Source organism: Sus scrofa, chromosome 1 (genome assembly GCF_000003025.6).
Source record: "Sus scrofa isolate TJ Tabasco breed Duroc chromosome 1, Sscrofa11.1, whole genome shotgun sequence".
NCBI lineage: Eukaryota > Metazoa > Chordata > Mammalia > Artiodactyla > Suidae > Sus > Sus scrofa.
Genome location: NC_010443.5, coordinates 52,065,567 through 52,089,461, shown reverse-complemented (window position 1 = coordinate 52,089,461; position 23,895 = coordinate 52,065,567). Strand labels below are relative to the sequence as shown.

Here is a 23,895-nt window from a genome sequence, read left to right as displayed (position 1 = left end):
TGTGTTGCTGTGGCTGTGGTGTAGGCTGGCAGCTGCAGCTCCAATTCGACCCCTAACCTGGGAACCTCCATATGCTGCAGGTGCGGCCCTAAGAAGACAAAAGACAAACAAACAAAAAAAGAGTTTCCTCAAATGTCTTAAAAAGTTAAAAGATAAGTTTCTCAAGATCCAGGCTCATAAGGTTTCTAGGCAAATGGACCATGACTTTCTTAGTTTTATTATGTCTAACAACTTACCTTAGAAACTTTTGTATAGCACACACAAAAAATTGATATTTTATTTACCTATGTGATAGTTTATCATTTAATGTTTAGAGCACCTGGCACACTGTAGGCACTCAATAATAAATATTTTCAAATACATATATGAGTAGCAGAATAATGCAATAAATGTACAAAAAACTAACAAAGTAGATTATGCTGGTAAGTGACTCTGATTATGTTCCAGGCTTCCGAGAAAGCCACACATTTTAAAGACAGACTCAGAACACTGAGCTAATACTAATGGTTTCCAACATGGACAAAAAACACATACGGAAAGTTGTCCTGGTAAGACTTGTGGGGCATCTTTGAGAGCTCCTGGGCTTGTTGGAGAAATAACAGAAATGGAAGGCCTTTCCATCTTCTGAGATTCAAAGGAACTGGAACCTAAAATGAGAAAAACAAATTAGGCACTTTTTCATTACATACTTGTAATGTATATGTGCAGAATACATATTTCTCATGAAGTTTTAAATGTATCTGTTACTGGCATAAAACCGTAATTCAATACCATCAACGAGTGCAGGACCTCCTTTCAATGGTATAGCTGTCGAAAGTTATCATCCTGTCTTTTTTGGGTAACTGCCTACTTTAAAAGGATATAATCAAATACTGTATTTATTTGCTACAATGTATAAGTACTGGTTTTCTACACTTCTGTAGGGTATTGCCCAGTGCAGGCTCTTTCACGGCTTCACATATAGTTAAAGTCTTCATGTTCTTAGTGATGAGAAGTTGATACTTATCTTATTAGTTATCTTAGGATCATCTATTGAATTGTCCATACTAAAATTAAAATGCATGCACATAAAATTTATGAGGGATGTCTAAGCCTAGATAGGATGCAGCACTGTTTTAAAATAAGATCTGCATCTCTTTCAGGTTTGGTCCACAGATCAATCTTGTGGCTGTCTGAGGATGCTGTCTAGTGACTAGTGTGCGGAGGAGGCTGGCTTCCCACTTAGCCCATCAGTGAGGCTCTTTTCCTCCTCTTTTTAAATGAAAGACTTCTCTTCCTAATCACTGATCAAGTGTTCACAGTCAGCAGCGTGGCTGTCTGTGGAACACTATTACCCCAGCAAGTATAACCTTGAACACACACCCATTCAAAACTCATTGAGCAAACACTATTTATGGACCATTTCCCAGGACTATGTCATCCATGCTTTTTTTCCATACATGCAGATCATGTTTAAATTAAATCACATGGCATCATTCTCTGCATGTTCTGAAGACTTCTAACTATAGTAAAGAGTGCTATAAAATTCTTTGTTACTGTCTCTTTTATGAAGTATTCTTAGAATAACTTTTTTCTTTGGTCTCAGTACAAGGACACTGTTGCTTCTAATAGTACGTTTCTAATATTACAGCAGTTTTTTTTTTAATAGCATCATGGTTTCACTCCTCTTTGAAACTCAAAACCAAATCTGGGCTCATCTCTAGCAGGTATGTAGACCATGACGCCATGCATCTGATATTCTAATCTAATCTATGGTTACCTGTTTATTCCACCCATATATTTCCTACCTTCGTATAACCATCACTTGTTTTCCCCTTAAACCATCTTGTATTTTATATTTCTATAAGTCGTGTCATTAAGTATTTCTACATAATGACACTATCAAGCCCAAGTATAATTAATTTAACACCCATCCATTCACTGCAAAGTAAATATTTGGGTCACTTATGCATTGTCCTCAAAAACCCCATGACTTGTCCAGACTTTATTACACATACCATCTTTCAACTAGAGTTCCTTTAATGCCCACGTAGACAATTCAACCATCTAGCCTCAGCTCCTTTACCCCTTTATTTCCACTGAAAATTACCTCTACTCCACACACTCATTTCCACAATCATATCTAGTATGGTTATGCTGTATTAAAATATGTTAATGTGCCTATTTCCTTCAATAAACTGCTCATGAGACTGAGTTAGTCTCCAATCAAAAGAAGAATCCTGCATAGCAACACATTTTTATGTACAGCAAAGAGAATTATTACTGGCATATTAGGTTAATTCTGTGTGTCCTGATGCAAAAGGTATTGCCAAAGACAACTTTTAGAGCCACACACATACACAGAAAGTGGAAAGAAAAAATCTTAGAGTAGAACTTCTTTGGGTTGCCAGCTAATTCAGTTATATCAAGAAACTAAGGAAAATGATAAATCCTATACTCACTGGACTCCAGTGGAGGATGGGAGCTCTCAGGAATCCGTGGAATGTCACTAAAAGAAACAGGGTATGGTGAAAATCCCATTAGCTAAACCACCCTGCCCAAGGCAACAGCAGCCACATTTTATTTCAGTGGTGTGAAAAATCCTTTTGGGTCTTTACAGGTGTGGAAATGGACTGGAGTTACTATTAAGGCAATTACTAATGTGCATGAATGTCAAACACCACACAAAAAAAATTGCAGTAAAAATAAGTTTTTATATATTTAATAGCAAAACACTAACATGACAACAATCAGACTAATATTGTGGTTAAAATTACCACAATATTTTTACTACCAAAACAGCAGGTTTTGGAAATAAAAAAATGTTAAAGGTAATATTTTATTTCAATTCTAGAAAATCAAAATGACACATATTTTATAAATCAGTAATATGTTTTACAAACACATCTGAAAGAGTTTACTGAATGAAGGGATGGAAACACCTCTTGATAATAAAATAATATGATGAATATCATGGGCAAAGTTAATAAAATGAAAAGGATGAATTGCTTTGGAAATTAAAAATGGTTCAAGCTTGCAACAAAAAAGCCAAAATATTTTATATATGTGGATACATAATTCATATACACATATATAACCCTATATAGAGATTAATATCTATGCCAAAGTTAACTTAATATATGACCATTTACTATATGATTAGAAAGTGATGTGAGAACACCCATCCCTGCCACACTCACAATTTACTCTGAACAAATATTTAATATAACCTCAGCTTCATCCATTATCCACTGTGGCCTTAAGAACCCTGGACCGGCTTGGTGTGGGAATTATACTGTGTTAATGAACTAGTTTAACCTCTATTTTCCAAAACATATTAGTATCAGTTTAAGGAGATTAACAATATTCAAGTATTAACATGACATTTAAAGCAGACTGGAGTTAGCTAGTACCAGCAGAATTATTAGAACATTATTTAAGAATTTCTAACCACTTACCTTGTGAACTAACTTCACTTTGATTTTCTTTGCACTTTTGGGGGGAATTGAAATAAAAGCAGTTTTCTGTTTGATTATTTTCCTGACTCTTCATTTTCACTTTTTGGGGCAAAGTAATTCTCATAACCACCTACAGTTAATGCTTCTTACAAATGACAATTCATCCTCTGTTGTGCATTTTATGAACACACTTTATTACATGTTTATGTGTAACTAATAATTTGTACAAAATGTACCTTTTATGTGATAATTAGACTAATTTTCAATACCTAAGACACAAGTAAAAATGTACAGTATCTCAAGGTGGCTGATGTCTTTTAGACCAGGCTGGTCAAGGCGCATGGACGTCTCATTTGGAGTGATTCTTGGAATCACCATCCCACTAAACTATGAATAAATATCTGCTTTCTGTTTACATGAATGTAATCTTCTGCTACCTACTCTTAAATTCGTCAAGGCAAATAAAAGTGCATTCTTAAAAACCTAGAAACTATAATTTTTTAGACAGTACAAGTTCTTTGAAAATCAGCCTCAAAGTCAATTACGAAAATTAAATTTGGAACTCTAAAGCCAGAAACAAGCTTTGAATCTTATGTGTCTGTGAAAGAAGAATTGGAGGAAAAAAAAAAAAAAAACTTGTTAAAGTGATTTTGAATTAAAAAGTATTTAATGTTAATTGCTTCAGTAATATTTTCAGGCATAAATTTCCACTTGATATTTACACAAGCCTTCTTCATTCTGCTCACAAATGGGGTGGCAAAACAGTTTTTAATAACAAGTATAAACATATGGCAAAGAATACTATGTTTGGTAGGTTAGTAAAAATGTACAGTATCTCAAGGTGGCTGATGTCTTTTAGACCAGGCTGGTCAAGGCGCATGGACGTCTCATTTGGAGTGATTCTTGGAATCACCATCCCACTAAACTATGAATAAATATCTGCTTTCTGTTTACATGAATGATAGAACTACATTAAGCACAATTATTAAATCTAGCTAGGATTATTCTCCCAGGATTCTGATAATTTCTCTACTAACTTGGAAGTTGATGCCAGGTTTGATTTTTACTTAAATGTAATCTTTATATTTCCATATTCTGGGAATTCCATAATCCATAAAAATTTAGGGTTTGGCTGTGCAGATAATATTTTTTAAATTATGTTCATACAAAAGTAAAAATAAAGAAAATGTTATTCCAGTCCACTTTAATTGTCTGTTACTTTTTTTAAGGCATCATTGATCAATAGTATTTTATCTGATTACTTTTAAAACCTCTATATATTTGAAAGTATTTGGCAATGTGCACAAAGATTTTAAATTTTGTTTTTTATACTTTTGATTCATTTTCCAATTTACTTACCTCTTTTCCAGCCTCATATTTACCTCAGCATTAGAAGACATGTTATATAAAACTAGCATAAATTATTATTTTTAAAAATAGTCACTATTTTAAAAAAATCTGCATGGAAATGTACAATACTTCTGCAAATGTCTTTGACGTTTACTCTTAATAATCACCACTTAAATCGATTATAGGATTTCCTTGATTTTAGAGTTTATGTGTGTATATATACATGTTATTCTTTGGAATATATAAACATACAGTTTCAGTTGTTTAAGAATTAGGATAATTATATTTTCTCATATGTTTTGCACTGACATATATTCATGAGAAAAACAAAAATTTAAGGTTACTACTTTACAACTTAAAAAGTCTTGAATTATGGCTCCATAATATTTTAGGGAATACAGAAAAAGGGAATATTTCCAAAAATATATTCAAATAATAAGCCAACCATAACGAGATAGTTCAAAATGCCTTCCAAAAAATTAGACAGGAGAAATGAACGTCTGGACTTCGGGTTTGTTAGGAGAAACCTGGGACCTCCATATACAGATAGAGAAAATATCCCATTAGCTGCAGATAATTAAACTATGCTGAAAATTGAAGTTTTAAAAACATCATACCAATTACTACGGCCAAATAAAATGTTAAAGTATTTCACACTTGCCGGATTTTAGATAAAATTTGGAACTACCCATGGGTTAAGATACAGAAAAAATATTCCTTTCTTAGCAGAATAATAAAAAGTTCATGTAGACATATGAAATCATTACTATTTTAAATATCACAATAAGGTGAATGTGTTAGTGACTCCCTCAAAGGAAAAACTACAATAATTTAGAATTACTAAAAATAAATAGTTTTACTACTGAAAGAAAATGTTTTTCCTTTATAGTTCACTTCTAAAAAATGCAGCAATATTTTTTGATACTACAATTGTTAATCTGTGGGGCTTCTAAAACGTAGTGAAAAAAATTCAGTATTTATGTTTAAAAATTAAGAGATTTTAAAAATCTAAAATGTATGCCCATATTTGAAGAAAAAACTATCCATATTAACATGTACTGTTTGAATGTATAAACTTCTTTTTAAAACCCTGCTAATACATGTAATTTACTAAACTTAAGAAGTAAGTTTTTTTAGCCTTACCCAATAGGCCTTGAAACAATAATTTCAACTTGAGGTTCTGATTTTGATTCTAAAATAATGTTGTAAACTTCTTCATTTGTAGCTCCCGGCAGGGGTTTACCATTCCATTCTAGAACTTCATCCCCTTGAATTTAAAAAAAAGGGTATTTTTTTACCTTATATATTGTTTATTTTTATCTTTTCTCTTTTTTTTTTAACAAAGAAATGCAAAACATATACAAATAGTTTGTCTAGGCTCTGCTCTCAAAAGCAAATTGATTGCCATATAATGTCCGCTAAATGGTTCTTCTAAACACTTTTTTCTTTTTTTCTTTTTCTTTCCCCCAGAGAATGTTACTGGTCACTGGAAACAGTACAATACAAAACTACCTTTATCTTCTGAGAAATACCAGAAATAATATAAAAATCATCTCATGCTATGGGATGGAATTAGCACAGCTCATTTGGAAACATTAAAAAATAATAATTAGCAGCATGCCCTCAATATAATAAATGTAGGCAGCTCTATATGTAAAAGATCATTAAACGCTGCATAAATCCTGCTTTACTTTTGGTAGAAATAGCAATTAACATTTGTTAGCATGAATTTTCCAATTACAAGTCATGCTTCATTGCCTTCACCAGATGCACAACAGAATAAAAATGCATGAAAAGGATTTGAACTCATACCCATAGGGTAACGCGGGTAGCTATGGCAAAGTTACAAAGCAAGCAGATGTAAAACTGTTGCGTGACAGTTAACCCACTTCCAGATGTTCATAACACACACATTCTATACATAATAGATATTGTTAGCATTAAAGTAAAGTTAGAAAATATGTGTAAAATAATTAAAAACATAGGACTTATTAGTTTGTTAAATAATTGAAGATTCATCGAGGAGAGTAATACAATGTGAAAACACATGGGCTGACAGCCTGTTATGTTAACTAGAGTTTTCACCAAAGATCATTTGGAGAAATTACATATTTTCATAAACACTTAGAGCAGTTTTAGGTCTCAGATGTCTCTGCCCAGTACCCTCCGACTGACAACGGCAGGCTCAGCCGAAACATCCCATCCTCAGTGATACTTTGAGTTGTCTTATTTTTTTTTTTTTTTATGTTTCAGCTTATTTTGTTGTTCTTGATGTCTACAACAGTTAAGTCATTAGGCAAATGTGCATCAACCTAATGGATCAATATCATCATTATAAATTTTAAAGCTAACAATCAATATAAAATTGTTTAGTTTTTAGCCACGCCTTTAAAAAAAGGTAGAAAATTTTCTTTTTGCTAGGATTATTTTAAAGTAACCCCAAGTGTTTGCTTATTCAAAAGTAATATGGCAATATTTGATAAGTATATAATGCTGTTTTGGTATAGCAAAAGAGTAAAGTTACTACCGATAGTTAAATGACTTCTGAACATTCGACCTAAGGTGTTACCTAGGAGTTTTTCAAAAAGGCAATGAATACACGTCACTACATAAAAAAAAAAAAAGGTACAAGTTCAAAATATATTAGGAGTATTTTAAATTTATTGACCAAGGAAAGAAAGTTTACATCATGTGAATGTATATTTATGTGTGTATGTGTGTGTGTGCATGTGTGTATGAAAAAAAAGATATTTTCTAAAACAGTACTTACCCTGATATTTTCTATTCTATTACGTTATATTTCATTTTTTAAAAATGATGGATGCAAACCATTAAATCAACTTTACTACCCAGCAATGAGCTTCAATCAACATTTTGCAAAAGTACTGCATTATAAAATTCTTCTTTTTATAGATAGCAACCTGGAAGCATAACTTTTAATATCAAATTACCTTAATACATGTATTTATTAACAAATCAATAACTCTTAAACTAGAAGGTGGTCTCTTTAACAATATTTATTTACACATGAATAATCTTTTCAGGCAGGGATATAGAGGATGAGGATACAGAGATAAAAAAGAGACTTTCCCTTGCCCTTAAATTTGGTGGAGGAGACATACAGAAATGAATATCTTCAATAAAATGTTATATGCCATGACAGGTTTCATCTGAGGAAAAGAAGGAGAGCCAGGGAATGTCAGAGGAGTAGTTATTAGCTACTGCTCAGGTGAGATACCAGGAAACACTTTAGAATTAAGGCAACTTTAGATAAGTTTTGAAGGATGGAAAGGACTTCAACAGACAGCACAAGAGCAGAAAAGCAACCACTGGCCAGGAACTGCAGGTGGAAACAACTGGCCAGTAACCCCCAATGGATCGCCACAGCTGGGGGTGAGGTGAGAGGTAAGGGGGTGGCTGGAATTGTTAGTAGGGGACAAGATACAGAGCTTTCACCTGTCCAGATGGTGCCTGAGAGATACTGAAGGATCTTAAAAGAGAGTGCGGTTTGATGATGAAGTCAAACAATGGTGCGGGGCACGGACATAAGGCGAGAGCAGTAGGAAAAGCTATGACAGAATTAAAGCAAGGCTGCAATGTTGAACAAAGGTCACACTAATAAAAAGTACTGTAGTTGGATAGCCAATGATTATATGCCAAGGGAAGGAAAATAGTTCCTAAATAATAATGTAACTTGAACAGAAAATATTGTCTAATTTTTAAAAATACTTTTTTCAAATATACCAATTGCTTCAAGTGAAAAGCACATTTAGATGACTTATAGTTAATTTGAGCTTTTAACATTTTAAGTTCTCAGACTATGCACATAAGGGCGTTAAATAAATGAAATTAATCACTAAGGGATATATAATATAGAAAAAACCCTTCACAGACTTTCTTAATCATCTACTAAGAAACACAAAGACAAAAACCAAAGGGCATCATATTTATAATCTGATCTGCAAATTCGGATTTCTGTAGTTAAAGTTATCTTACACTTGAGTAGACAGAAAGAGATTCTTATACTATTCATGGGTTATTTTTAAGTCATTAAACATATGGATTTTCTCCCCACATGGTACCTGCAGAGCACATCCCTATCAAAGAAAAAGTCTAAATGATTTTGAACTGATATCCTGGAAATCAACTACAATAAAAATGTCCTTAACAGTCATAAAATATTTTTCTAATGGTTCTGATAATTATAACCATAGTTATAAAAACAGAAAACATGGTCTAGAAATGTTCGCTTTCCATGTGCTGTGAGTTATTAATCCTCAGTGCTACAGTCCAGCCTACCCTGTTTTCTTTATAATTGTCTGGCAAATGCATATGCAGACACTCTAACCAAAATATTTCTACTAAACTCTGAAGTCAGTGAAGTGGAAACAGTTAATATAATTAACATGTTATTATGTTAATACGATTTTGACTAAAATGAAAAATAAACATTTTATCAAAAATAGATCTTAAAGTATTTTGCTACTAAGTATAGCATATCTAAATACATTAAATTATTTTATTATGTCTTGTTAAGGTTACAAAGCAACATAATGTCAGTTTCCAAATACCAAGAAGTAGCATGTCTGCAGGAGTATAATATATGTTGCATTTAAACAAATATTTTATTACATAATCTCTGTAAGAAATGTGATTATGATTATATTTTATTAAAAACACTGGTACTAAATAAGTGTTTGGGGGCCACTATGAAAAACTTTAATAATTACTATGGCTTAAAATACAAAGGATTAAACAGTGATATTATTTTTTTGCATGAGCTAAACTATTTTGGGTTCTTGCATCAACATTATGAAGTCACATAGGAAAATAAGTAATCCTTCAGCATTTTGCATCTATTTATTTTCACATAAATTAAAGATTCCCATTCATTCTCTCCAAACTACTACTGATATATAGTTAACTATTATTATAATCAGTAAGTATCCATATCAGAAAAAAAAAATGCATGCATCAAAATTTGTTGTTCACCTAATTGACTTATATATAACTTACCCCAAACTGAAAACCACCAACTCATGCATACAGTAGACCTTATTTAAATGTTAAAAAATAAACTTTACCTGCTCTCAAGTGTCCAACTACATCTGCAAGGCTACCCTTCTTTACTTTGGTGATGAAGGCACCAAGGCGTCCCAAGTCAGTCATTTTTCCTCCAACAACCTGGATAATTATAAATTTATAAGTTCCTAAGATTCACACTGAAATGTTAAGTTTATTAGTTTGAGGAATTAATCTCACAGCTTTTGTGATGTGTCTAGAATTGAGTGTAAGGATAAAAATGCAGTGAGATCCAATTTTTGATTAAAGGAGCCTTCATCAGAGTTCTGACAAGGAAACAGCATCTCAGAGCATATGAGATGACATGTGTCCTACGGAAGTTTATGTACTGGCTTCTCAACCTAACCTAACACAGAAGGGCACCAGGAACAGCGTACGCCCTGAGACAACAGTCTTCCCAATTCACACACAGAAAGTGCTGGACACTGTTTTCTAGGAAGGGTTCTCTTTTTCTTTACCTTCCAAATGCACTTGAATTTCTAGATTCAGATAATGTGCCACTGTGACATGAGATCTTGATATCTTTTGTATATTTTCAGTAGAATATCAGTCTAAGACAAAGACTGGGTATTAAACCAAGAACAGGCTCCTCTGGGGAAGGTATTTACCATGGTCCAGAGTTACAGCTTAAGTTGATCTCAGCTACTGAGCACATGAATGATTCCCTCATCTGAAATCCATATGGGATCCAATTTAACTCTCCAAGTTTGCATTATATTACTGAATAACTGACACACTCATCTGGGTCTTTCTCTATAACTAAAATTAAACACATCTCAAAGTTTCTAAGTTTAATTTCTCCCAGTGCAGGGGCTCAATAAGCATAATTAAAAACAGGAAGGATACTGTCAAAAGTTGAGGTTGATCCATATTCTTAGGGACATGCTCAGCAGTGGCACTGATCAGAATTATTTCATAGCAAGAGAAATTAATGATAATAATCAATAAGGTGACATTAAATTAAACACATTTTTTCAGTTAGATTAATTATCAAGGGTTTTGAAGAGGTCAAACCATCACACAACTATAATACGATAGTATAGAGATTTCTTGGTAAATAATAATTTTAAAGCAACACCTTTAAATGTTTTAGGTTTATGAAAGCAAATAAAACCATGTGATTCAACACATACACATGCATACACATAATAAAACAGAGTGTATATGCATATACCTTTTTTTAACCAAAATCATAATCTTTGTAACTTGTTAGTTTTTTAAAATCATTACCAGTTAGAAGTCAGTTAACATTTTCATTTTTATTTTATATTTTTTAAAATAATTTTAGCCACCACCTGTGGCACGTAGAACTTCTTGGGCCAGGGATCAAACCCACACCACAGCAGCAACCCAAGCCACTGTAGTGACGATACCAGCGACTTAATCCACTGTGCCATAAGGGAACTCTAGGCAATTAACATTTTAAAAAGATATATTTTACTCTTTTGGGACTACTATAAATTCTACTGTGCTTAGGAAACAATCTCTTTAATGATATTTTATGTTACTTGTTAAGATAATGTGTATTTAATTTTACCACCATCCATTAAAACCATTTTAATGTAAAAATTGTCCTTGAACTTTATATTCAGAGAAAATTTCTTTAGTTTTCCTAAAGTATCCTAACACACCCATATGCTATTCTTAACAAAATGATTTTAAAATATTACCCAGATAAAAATACTAAATATACCATAAGACATCACTGTGTTAACAAAACACAGTCACTAGACGAACCTGAAGAGGAGAGAAAGACATTTAAAAATCATTGTCAGAAACTTTGTTGATGAATAATATATTTCATCCTTTAAAACATATTATAAACCAGCATACTCACTTTCAGACCCAGTAATGCACCTGATTCTTTGGGCATTGTTGTTCTCTTGTTAAGAATAACACGTCCAATTAATCGATCTCCCTCTTTAGATGGTTGCCACGTTACAGGATGCTATAAAACATGAAGAAAGTTTAAAAAGATAAACCAGCTATTTTCTTTTCTATGAACACATTATTATTGGTTGTAGTCCCTCAGTTAAAGACACTCTAGAGGGAATGCTTTATTTTGGTGGGTTCTATCCTTGGCTTAAAACAATTTTTATTTACAGCTGTATTTTATTTGCAATAGGCACTTACTATACCAAATAGTTCTAAAAGTAGTTAGCAACTAAGTACATGTCTAAAATATGCTCTAACATGAAATTAACTTAAAATTTTAAATGTATCTGCTTACATAAATAAAACCAATTCTGTATTTTGAGGTGTTAATGTTGATATTATGATAAAATAATATCTGACTTACCTATAGTCATTATTTAATACTTGCTTTTACTTACTTTAAAATTTATCATCCAGTGATAACTGTTTTTCTTCTTCAAAACTGTACTGTCTTAAATGAAATCAATATTTTCTCTCATAACATGTATAATGGAGCGGAATAAGATTACTATCTGTGGAGTTTCCATCATGACTCAGTGGTTAATGAACCCAAATAGCATCCATGAGGACACCAGTTCGATCCCTGGCCTCGCTCAGTGGGTTAAGGATCTGGTGTTGCTGTGAGCTGTGGAGCAGGTCACAGATGAGGCTCAGATCCTGAGTTGCCGAGGCTCTGGCATAGGCCAGCGGCTACAGCTCTTATTCGACCCCTAGCCTGGGAACCTCCATATGCCACTGGTGCAGCCTTAAAAGACAAAAAGACCAAAAAAAAAAAAAAAGATTGCTGTCTGTCACATATCAGACAAAGATCAAGGAGCGGCACACCTACTCCCTGAACCCCCAAATCTCCCTTCCTAGGCTTACCGAACTAATAGGTGATGTTTCCCGGCTATGCCACGTGGCAGGATCCAGCCAGTAGTAATCCAAGTCACCTGTAGAACAGGAAGAAAATAAAAAGTGTAATGGCTTTAAAGTGGAGAATGCATCACCTAAGTACTACCTCTTCGATCTACAAAGTAAAGGGGTTGTGAACGTCACCATCTCCAGTGTGTACATCTCAGAGTGATACACACACCTGAACTGCAAAGGCTGTGACCTGAATCCCCGGAATGAATGTGTGTTACAAATGCGCTTTATACAATGGGAGGGTTATCTTTTACTCTCAGTCTAGAAACACAGAATAAGTATGGAAAGAACTAGGTTAATCCACCCATGCCCCCCTCAAAGGGCTACCCATGCCAATGCACCTCCTATCCTCTGGTGATACTGGCTAAAACTGTATTCACTGAATGGAGATAAGTATTAAAATATTCTGTCTCCTCTCTGACTCTTCTTTTCTTTTATTTTAAATTATTTTTTTATTCTTTCCATTATAGCTGGTTTACAGTGTTCTGTCAATTTTCTACTGTACAACAAGGTGACCCAGTCACACATACATATATACATTCTTTTTCTCACATTATCCTCCATCATGCTCCATCATAAGTGACTAGATACAGAACTACCATACGACCCAGCAATCCCACTCCTGGGCATATACCCAACTCTTCTGAACTACATCATATCTTTCAAAATTATTCTCTGGTCTCTATCAGCTGAACAACTGGGCACATATTTTCAGGACATGGCATTAAAAATTACAAATCAAGAATAACTTCAGCAAAAGAGTACATACAGATGACTGACTATTCATTTTTAATAAAGCCATAAAAAAGACTTTAAAAAGTCTAACCTTGTAGACATAAATTTATAAAACTTTACTTTTGATTTTTTGGCTTAAAAATATAATGTGAAAGAAAGCGTCTGAGAAAAAAAGAAAAAATAATAATGGAAAGAAGCAGTGCCGTTAGCATTTGCATAAAAAGAAAGGCCAGAGCGGGTAACCACGTGAGAATAAATGACCTTTTACATTTTAAAGTTCAGATTAACTCAATGAAAGATGTTCTCCTCATGGATTTTGAGAGAGAAAAAAGTTAGGTGAGTACATTTAGAATGGATAAGCAATGAGGCCCTACTGTACAGCACAGGGAACTAGATCCAATCTTTTGCGACAGAACATGATGGAGGACAGCATGAGAAAAAGGTTATATGTATGTGTGTGTATGAATGGGTCACCATGCTGTGTAGCAGAGATCGGCACAACACTGTAAATCAACTAAACTTTAAATAAATAAATAATAGTGAGTAAAGCATGCCTGCCAACAGTGACACACCTAGCTCACTCTCAGGAAAATATGTTTGGCTGACTTCTGTGATGGTCAAAGAGAATTTTAGGTAGATGATACAAGCATGGTAAATGCAGGCAGTACCAAAAAAAAATAAGATAGTAAATGAAAAAAAAATTTTTTTAAGTCTGCAGGCACAAAAAATCCATACACTTCAATTTCCTAGAAGCTGCTTCCCTTTTCCTTTACACAATATCTTAGAAAAGTCAGAGAATGTCATAACTACAATAATAAATACTAAAATGTTCTTCAAATATGTCATATAGATAACAGCAGTATATTCTATGATACTATATTCTGCTAAAATTTACTCCACATGGAGTCCACTTCCCTCTCAAAAGCACAAACTTTAAAAGGTATGTACATGGTTTGGTGATTATAGATTCCTAATGTTCTTCTGGACCTCCTTAGTGAATAGAATAAAAGTTATAAAAGTAAACTTTTTTTTTCTCCTTTATTTTTACTGTTTGTGTAACTTCATATTCTTATTTTTAAAGTTGCTTTGTTTTTAGTATTATGACACCTCACAAGAAAAACTATAATAACTAGTAATGATAAAATTAAAATTACTATGTAGTGGCTACAAATATCATTCAAAAAGATTACTGCAATTCGTAAAGCTCTTCCCTAAAATTTCACATACCTAGTAATTAGGCCTGATGACTCCTTAAATGCTGATTCATTCTGAAATACTGTGACAAATTAATAGACCCACTGAGATACTTGTGGGCTTGAAAGAGAAAAATTAGTCATTAAGTTGAAAGCTGCTTTAGAAGTCCTTAAGGTTAAAGAAATGACAAAAACCATTCCTATTTTAAAGGCTTCAAGGAAACAGTTCATTGTGCTCAGGAACTGACTTAGGTCTTAGAAACTGAACTCCCTGGGAATCCTTCTCTGGCCCATTCTTCAGATCCTCAAAAGGGGCTTCGACCTTGCTTCACTCACCTTTTCCTGAGAAAATCTAGATGTGCATATCTGGTGAATGTTTGCTGTGCAGAAAGGGCACCTCAAATGCAAAGAACCAAGAGCTGATGTTTCAGGTACAATTTGGTAATAAAACTGGGTGTACTTTCTTATGAAAACACTGCTTTCAAGCAATGGTATTCTATCACTTAAAAGCTTTTTAGGACAATGATCTTAATTAATTGGCTTAAGAAAGGGGGGGGTATATTTAGTTTGCCAGGCCATTCAGGTATCCAGCCAGAACTAATTCTTACATGAGTTTGCATACGCATGGAATAGAATTTGCAGCTTTAAAAACTGTTTTTTTTTTTAAATTTGGTAATACCTAGTGTGCTAGAAATCTACTAAAAATGACTAATGTAAATGTAAAAAAAGACATTAAATATTTCAGCATACACTATTGTTTGCATATATTTTAGTACACCATTACAGTTCTCTCACATTCTGAAAAGTTTTTCACAGTTTTCTTAGCACTAATTTCACCACCAGTTAAAATATAACATTTTTGCTTAAAAGTGTACAAAAAATACATTCTAAAATCTAAATACATAGTTTTTACAAGAAACTTCTTTTCTTGTAATTATTGTTTTAAATATATTATTGACTTTTAAAGTACTCTAATTTGTCTTCATAAGACACATTTCTCTATTATTAATAGAATAAATGGCACTCAACAAAACTTCCTCCTAAAATATTCAGAGTCTAATAGTTCATTAATATAAAACATTTTACTTGATTACCTTCCTTAATAGGTGATTAAAGATATCGATTGCCAGGTGGCATAGCTACAAAATGATAGATTCATGGTATTTACTAATGGAATTGATACAAATGCGTTTTGCTTCTAATATTCAATAGAACTATAAAGGAGCAAATTTATTACTATTATTAATTTAGCTCCAGGAAATCTATCAGATGCTTCAGTCTACTGAAATGGCTCAAGTTCAAAAATATCCAAGTCCAGTGAAGTGTTATAATTTGAGCATTATTTTTTGTGAAGACTTTAAAAACAGACCTTAATTTCATCCTTTGTGAAAAAGCAGGTTAATTAAACTTTGTAAATAAACACACTGTTTTCATTGCATGAATTAAAAGTCAGCTAATGACACATGAGCTTTCTGTAAAGACAATTAGCTTCTCCTAAACCTCAGTCATTATGGTAAGAGTAACAATGTATGAACATGCATCACTACGATTTAAATTTTTGTACCTTATGATATCTAATGTCAAAGCACAAAAGATTCCAATAAGACCAATCATAGTCAATGAACAAAATATCTTCCAAATAATATAGGTGTGTGATTGAGTGTGTATATTAAAATTATAAGGAGAAAACCATAACTCTGGTTTCATACATTAAACATCTACTTAATGATTTATAGAACAGCTACATTTGACCAAATAGAATGTATATCTAATATGCAAGAAGAAAAAGAAAGGTTATTGACACCAAACCACAGTACTTGAAAATAAGGACTTCTGCATTGCCAGAAGAAATATACACTGCATTAAAAACATCATTACAATGGATGATGATGAAAGATGGGACTCAACCAATTTCACGACTGACTCACAGTAACCCTGCACAATTTCTAACGCATATCCATAATTTTGCTATGTGTCATCTCAAAAAATAAATATTCTTCCTATATAGAACAGATTTTCACCATTCAAAAAAATTACAAAAATCAGAGTTCCCATCGTGGCTCAAAATGAATCTGACTAGCATCCATGAGGATCCAGGTTCGATTCCTGGTCTCGCTCAGTGGGTTAACGATCCAGCATTGCCATGAGCTGTGGTATTGGTCACAGATGCGGCTTGGATCCCATCCTGCTGTGGCTGTGGTGTAGGCCGGTGGCTACAGCTCTGATTCAACTCCTAGCCTGGGAACCTCTATATGCCATGGGTGCAGCCCTAAAAGACAACAACAACAACAAAAAATTACAAAAATCATGGACCCCAAAATCAGAAGAATCATCCTTCCCAGAGGCTTCTTACACTTCTTTAAATTTTTCTTATTTTATTTTTGTTTATCCTCTCTAGCAGGATATGTGCTGAAACGCCATAAAATTAGATGAGTCCTAAGGTACTTTATCTACCACACAGTACATAGAAAAATTATAATATTGAGCAAAAATATGTTTATCATATGTCTCTATGCAGAACATACACAAAAGCAAACTCAGTTCTAAGAACAAGTTTTTAATTTGAGACAAGGCAGGGTATTTTTAACACTGATTACTATGGTCAGCACACAAGTTAATGAATATTGCTTTGGTTATAATGTGATAAAAAACATTTATACATTTTATTTTATTTTTTATTTTATTCTATCTTTAATTTTTTTTTGGATTTGTAAAATTTTTTATTACTCAATGAATTTATTGCATTTATAGTTGTACAATGATTATCACAATCCAATTTAATAGGATTTCCATCCCACAACCCCAGCATATCTCCCCACCCCCCGAACGATCTCCTTTGGAAACTGTAAGTTTTTCAAAGTCTGTGAGTCAGTATCTGTTCTGCAAAGAAGTTCATTGTGTATATTTACATATTTTAATTCAGTTTAATACGTTATAAGAATATTCTTTTCATAGGCAGGAAATAAAATGCAAAGTCGAAGACTGAGATAACATCTTCACTACTGATTCATATCGTGAAAATCCCATTTTGAAATAGTTTTCTCCCATTTTTGAAGTTCATTTTAGAGAGTTCTATGCCTGCAAAGGCATGTTCACTCTCACCCCTAGATTATATCTAGTAACGGAACTAACTGGAATCAGTCAGCCATAACTGCTATACAGCAGAGCCCTAGAAAGCCTAATTTCACCTCAGTTAATTTAACAGTCGGGGATAAGAAACAAATACTATGTAACAGGACTTAGTATCTAGGCCTTAAAATAAAATGGGCAATATGCTTATTAACTTTAATCATTAACCATACAATCTGTACAATAGTAAATACTATGTGTACAGATGCAAGATCAAAAAATTGGCATTGACGATTGAATTTCTGTCAAAGTTCCTAGTATAGTAAAAATATTGGCCCTCAAATACTTCTTGAGGATTTCATTCAACACCCCTGTCCACTCCACAATTCGATGGCAAATAATTAGGTAGCAGATTTGTGTCCCCTGAACGCCAGGCCTGAGGTAGGGCTAGAAGTACCTCCGACCTATCAGTCTTCAGCAAAAACCTCTTCCATAATTCTTCAGTAACTTAAATTCCAGTTTCTGGTACAGGCTCAGGACACGTATACAAAGTGTCATTCCTTATAAGAACAGTTATCTCCGGCTATTAGGGATTCATTAAAATTAGTGACTGTGCTCCAAATGCACCTTAGAAATTTCACTTTCAGAATTCCCATTTGTTCCCAATGTGGTCTATTTCTACCATTAAAACCGCAATACTACTGTCTCTCTCTCTGGTATATAAATTTCACAGTTCAAGTAAATGCATCAGCTATTATTTATTAAGTTAATGAGATGTCAAAGATGTTTGCATTCAGAAATTATTTATACTCAATAGACCCTCCAGAGGTGAATTACTCCTAGAGAAAGATTAAATATTTGCCTGCAGGCCTGTGGTGCTGTCTCTGTGATTTATAATCTTAGGGCACAGGAAAGAAGCCTGGCGGCTCATCTGGGAAGGAGAATTCTCTCTCACTCATCCCAACCCTTCCGTTTTTAGGGAAGTTATCTTGATAACAACCCTTCGATCCTAGAATTCTACCCTCTTTTATAAAATGGGGTGTGGATACCACTTTCTCACAAAAGTTTCATGCGGCTTAAATGAGATATGTCAGTTTTACAAATTATAATGAACTTTAGAAATGTATGTTATTTTCTAATCAGATAGATGAGATTAAGAATATGAAATCATGGTACTGGAGATCAGACTGATAAGGAAGGGGCAATCATAGTTAAAATACACATAATATCAGTAATCTTTCCAAAAGATGACTTGAAATGGGCTTAGAGAAATGTTAAAATGTTAAAGTCATACTGTTTATGAAAATTATTAATTGGCCTGGTATAAAATAGATGCTCAAATGTTCAGAAGGAAACAATTATTTCTGGCTTCCTCTTCCCGTTAATTTCCACAAAGCCAGTGGGAGCCTAAGGTATGAAGAAAACGGTGACTTTCACGGAGATGTTATCTATTCTTTGAGATGTATACAGATTGACCTAACCAAAAACACCTGAAGTAACGAATGTGATCAGGTTTCACTATGTATCTTTAATCTGAAAATAAGCATTCTGCCATTTATTCTTTATATGATCATATTTTTATGTGGGCAAATAAAACAATTCTGGTGTATAGTAATATATTTGTGACTGAAAGTTTCCATATCGTGAAATAAGTAAGCTATTTTATCCCTTCATATTTTTTTTCTGATGACTCAAGGTATCCCTGAAAATCTTTCTTTGAAACCAGCCTGTATTATGCCTTAAAATTATTTGGTACACACATTAGTTATGAATGTATTTTAATATTTATATTTGAATAGGTTATAAAATTCCTAGCTTTCTAATATTTCTTTTGTTAGCTTATATTCCTAACAATAATATAAATAATAACAATATTGATGGTCCTAAAAAAAAATTATAAACTTAAAGATGTAGAAGTTCTCACTGTGGCATAGTGGAAATAAATCCAACTACTATCTATGAGGAGGCAGGTTAGGTCCCTGGCCTTACTCAGTGGGTTAAGGATCTGGTGCTGCCGTGAGCTGTGGTTTAGTTCACAGATATGGCTTGGATCCTGTGTTGCTGTGGCTATAGTATAGGCTGGCAGCTGTAGTTCTGATTTGACCCCTAGCCTGGGACTTCCATAGGCCGTGGATGTGGCCCTAAGAAGCAAAAAAAAAGAAAGAAAAAAATTAAATGTAATAGGGTCATTCTGGAGGATGGGGATTTGGGAAAGCACAAAAAATGCTGTAGATTTACTTTAAATAGGCTAAAAGACATAGAGAAATAAAAAGCTATTTAAGATCATAAACATTAGTTATCAGTTTGATTTTTTCCTACTTTTAAATGTTACATAAGTTTTCACTTTTAAGACTATATAAAGTTTCAGGGTTCAGAAATACTCCCCCCGTACTATGATGCTTAGTGATGTCTGTATCCTTGACCTCTATATTGACCTGATGCTACAGGCCTCCAAAGAAGCCAGTAAATTAAAATTTCTGAAACTTTTGAACAACATCAACAACAGAAAACACACACACACAACACCCCTTTGTGCCTCAGAATAATAAAAGAGGGATGTTTATGGTCTTCAGGAAATCTAGAGCAGACTGCATTTATTAACCATAGTAAATAATAATAAAATGTATCTGAAGAAAGGTCTGAGGGTATCGATGACAGGGCAAAAGGAGGTGCACATGTCTTGGTTTAGAGAAGTGTGAACTTCATATGTAAACACGGTTCCAGGCTTCGTGACTGACCCATACCTTCCCCAGAATCTACATTAGAAAGAACAGCAAAGTACCCCGGCAAGCAGAGCACAAAATTAACCATCTCAGGGACCCTTCTTTCTTTTTTCCCAATACGGGGACCCTTTATAATCAGACTCAGGGAGGTGCTGCCCACAGGAGGGGGTGTTTCACTGCGACTTTCCAACTGACCAGGCTTCCACTTTGACACTGAGTACTCCATTCACGGGGAAGACCGGCTGTCACGTGCAAAGTCTTGGAATAACCAGCCAGGAAACCCTGTGGAAAAAACCGGGGTTTATTTGTTTTCATTGTCTGGGGACTGGGTGTTAAGCACAGGTTTAAGAAGCTGTGGTGCTGGGCAAAGTCACAAATGGAGACAGTACAGGAAAGCGCTCTGGATGCAAACAGCCCTGATAGAGGAAAACACCGGTTTTGAACCAGACCTCATGCCCAGGCAACACTCACTAGCAAAACAGCATAACCTGCAATGATCCTGCATGTCCAATCAGTTTCCCAAAGATACGGAAATGAAAAATAGGGACATCAATATACTATCTTGGCTGTAGTGATAGAAATAACAAGAGTAATACTCCAGTGATGACGAAGATGAATTTGAAGGGTACACAGAACAAAACAAGATGTACTTATGAGGGGTGGATACTGCTTATCATTGAAAAATATATTGTGAAGCTACAAAAGAGTACAAAACAAATTCACTCTAGCAACCGCTTTGGTAACAGAAACAGATGTTTTAAACCCAGACCTTCTGCCAAGTAAATTACTGTAAATAACTTAGTTATTGTTCTTTTCTTCTTAATTTTGTTGTTCCTTTGTCTTTGTTTTTATTTTGGCTATGCAAACTAATGATTTCTAGATATATGGCATGGATTTTTTAAAGTTGGAAATTCCCTGCATGGCAGTGGGAAAACACTAGGCATAGAAATCTGGACATCATTTTATGCCTCCACATTATTTGAGAGAAAAACCTGAAGTGCTCATACTCATACACATCTCAAAGGCTAGCTGCAAGAAACCAGGTTGCAAAACACTGCAATCTCACTGGCCCAGATGCTCACTGCCATAGTGCCAACGTGCTCAGGCTGTCCAGAGGCCTGGCCTTTCAACTGTGCTCCCACTCCAGGTGACAGGAGGAACAATGCAAGTGAGGAAAGCACAAAGCAAATGGAAGGAGAGAGGCCCGCTCACAAACACATATGCACAGCATACCTGCTGTGGATCACAAAGCAAACACAGCTCAGGGTGGTCAGAGACTCACCTACTGACACAGGAAAGGAATTCTCTTCGAAAGCCCCTCCGTGTTTAAGGTTTGGGTCAGTGAGTTCAGAATTACATTTCAAATATAATAATTCAAAATATATTCCCCTTAAACTCGCATTCCAAAACCTGTTCCTTTAAAAATTCAGGATATCTTGCTGGCCTTAAAAGCACTCAGTGTGGTTTCCTGGCTGGCCTCAAGTGCAGTTGGAGAAGGATGGATAGGGTTCCATTCAGGACTACAAGGAAACCTCTACCCAAGGTGCTGGCTCTTTAAACCCACGACGCTAAAGTCGCCCAGCTGCACTAATCGACCCAATACAGTGTCCCTGGAAATTTCTGAAATGTTTAACTTAAAGCAATAATACAGAGAGAAAGGTCTCTGTGAGGGAGATACAGTAAATCCATTTAGCTATTCTAAACTCAAGCTTTGCAGGAACCCAGGCCAGCAGAGAGCCAGGCACACTATCCGCACAGTTCCCTTCCCCTCTCCACCCCACTTCTTTTCCTGTATTGTCTGTCATCATATTATAGAGATCACCGTGCAGACCACACCTATGCTACTGACCATCTTCTCCAGGAAACTACACAGAAGAAATGTCTCTCTGGTGTATCAGGGCAAAACCATGTGCACTTCAATAACTGGTTTACTTTCATGTTAAGGATGCTGTAAATTTTAAACTAATGACCTTTTACTGCGTCAGGATGTTTATGGTTAAATCTACAGGTGAAACATCTGCCCTTATTTTCTCTTGCTGATCTTTAGTACATGTCTTTAACTGATTGCATATGGCTATATTTTTACATTTTGAAAGAAACGTCAAGTCGCTTTTGGTATGAAGGTAGATTTGAAAGTGGAAATTAAAATTAAATGAATATACACAAAACATCATTTAATGTATTTACTGTAAACTCTTCATTAAAATATGGATTTTTTTTTCTATCCTTCAACCTCAAAATATCTTTGATGCAATGAGAGATAACTAAAGCACAACTGATGTACAGATGTTAGCTTATCTGGAGCTTAAACAAGAACATTCGGTTATAGCAAATTATCGTACCCTATTTGAGAATCTTGCCAAAAAATGGAAAGTAAGTGGAAAAGGCTTCTCTTCTGGCAAAAACTAGTATCACAGATCTGAGCTTCTTGACTTTATTTCTTCAAAGGAAAGACCTTTACTCATAATTTTACAGTCACAATCACAAGAAAGTTTCTCTGGCGTTGAACGCCACAGGACCACTGACGATGCACATTGTCAAAGAACAAGAGGGTTGATGCAAACATGTTGACAGAAATAAGAAGTCACAGAGAAAGGGGGCAGGCAAACCGAGAAAAAAGCACAATAACAAATCAAGCAGATTGGTTATGGCTTTAGGTGCTCTGAACACTTTGGTCCTGTGCATAGCGCTGAGAATAGAACTACATTAACTATATTGATGTTAAAACAATATCCACTGAGCAACAACCAAAAAATTAGGGTATGTGAACTTTTATGAAAACCAGATGAAATGCTCTTTTCTGCCTCCCTACTTTAAAAAACAAAAAAGAGTGATCGTCAATTCTGATGAGAAAGATGTTAAATAAAATAATGTAAATGAACAGCATCAAGAACAAGGTGGTTGGCAAATATTTAGCATATTGGAAAACTCAGCTATCCAGAATGAGGGATTTGAAGCTAAGTTTTTACAATTCCAAAATAAAATCATTACTCATCAATCCTAGGAACAAGAGAGACAGGGAGTAACTATGAAATACTGCTTCGGATTTATCATGTGTTAAAGAAAGGATTCAATGCACTATAAACATTATTTATTTGCACTCTTTGAATGTTATATTTTGACATTTTGTGAATACAGAGCAGAAAAAAATGGGAAATATAGGGTTAATTGCATAATGTCCTACACACAGAACGACTGAACTGTCTTCTAAACACTCTTACCAAAATGAATGTCTCTCAAGTAAGAATAAAGTAAACAAAACTCTCTTTTCTAGGGGATTAATTATGTAACTGAGTTAAATTATGAAATTAATAGATATTTATTTAAAAAAATTGAAACTGAATACTGTTAGCACTGATACCCAAAATTTTCATTAATATTAAAGCTGAAAATTGGAGTCCACGTCGTGGCTCAGTGGACCCTGACTGGAAACCATGTGGTTATGGGTTTGATCCCTGGCCTTGC

At 34.3% G+C, this 23,895-nt stretch overlaps 1 protein-coding gene across 48 annotated transcripts in view; it reads right to left on the bottom strand.

Annotated features, from left to right (window-relative positions):
* Positions 1–23,895, bottom strand: part of RIMS1 (regulating synaptic membrane exocytosis 1) — a 461,317-nt gene that overhangs the window by 156,995 nt on the left and 280,427 nt on the right. For all 48 annotated transcript variants that reach the window (XM_021073077.1, XM_021073090.1, XM_021073092.1 and 45 more), the window contains 6 exons: positions 12,669–12,736; positions 11,707–11,817; positions 9,872–9,971; positions 5,931–6,054; positions 2,442–2,488; positions 535–647 (listed from right to left, as the gene is read on the bottom strand). In XM_021073077.1, the coding sequence (XP_020928736.1) occupies positions 535–647; positions 2,442–2,488; positions 5,931–6,054; positions 9,872–9,971; positions 11,707–11,817; positions 12,669–12,736 (563 nt within the window). The remainder of the gene's footprint in view (positions 1–534; positions 648–2,441; positions 2,489–5,930; positions 6,055–9,871; positions 9,972–11,706; positions 11,818–12,668; positions 12,737–23,895) is intronic.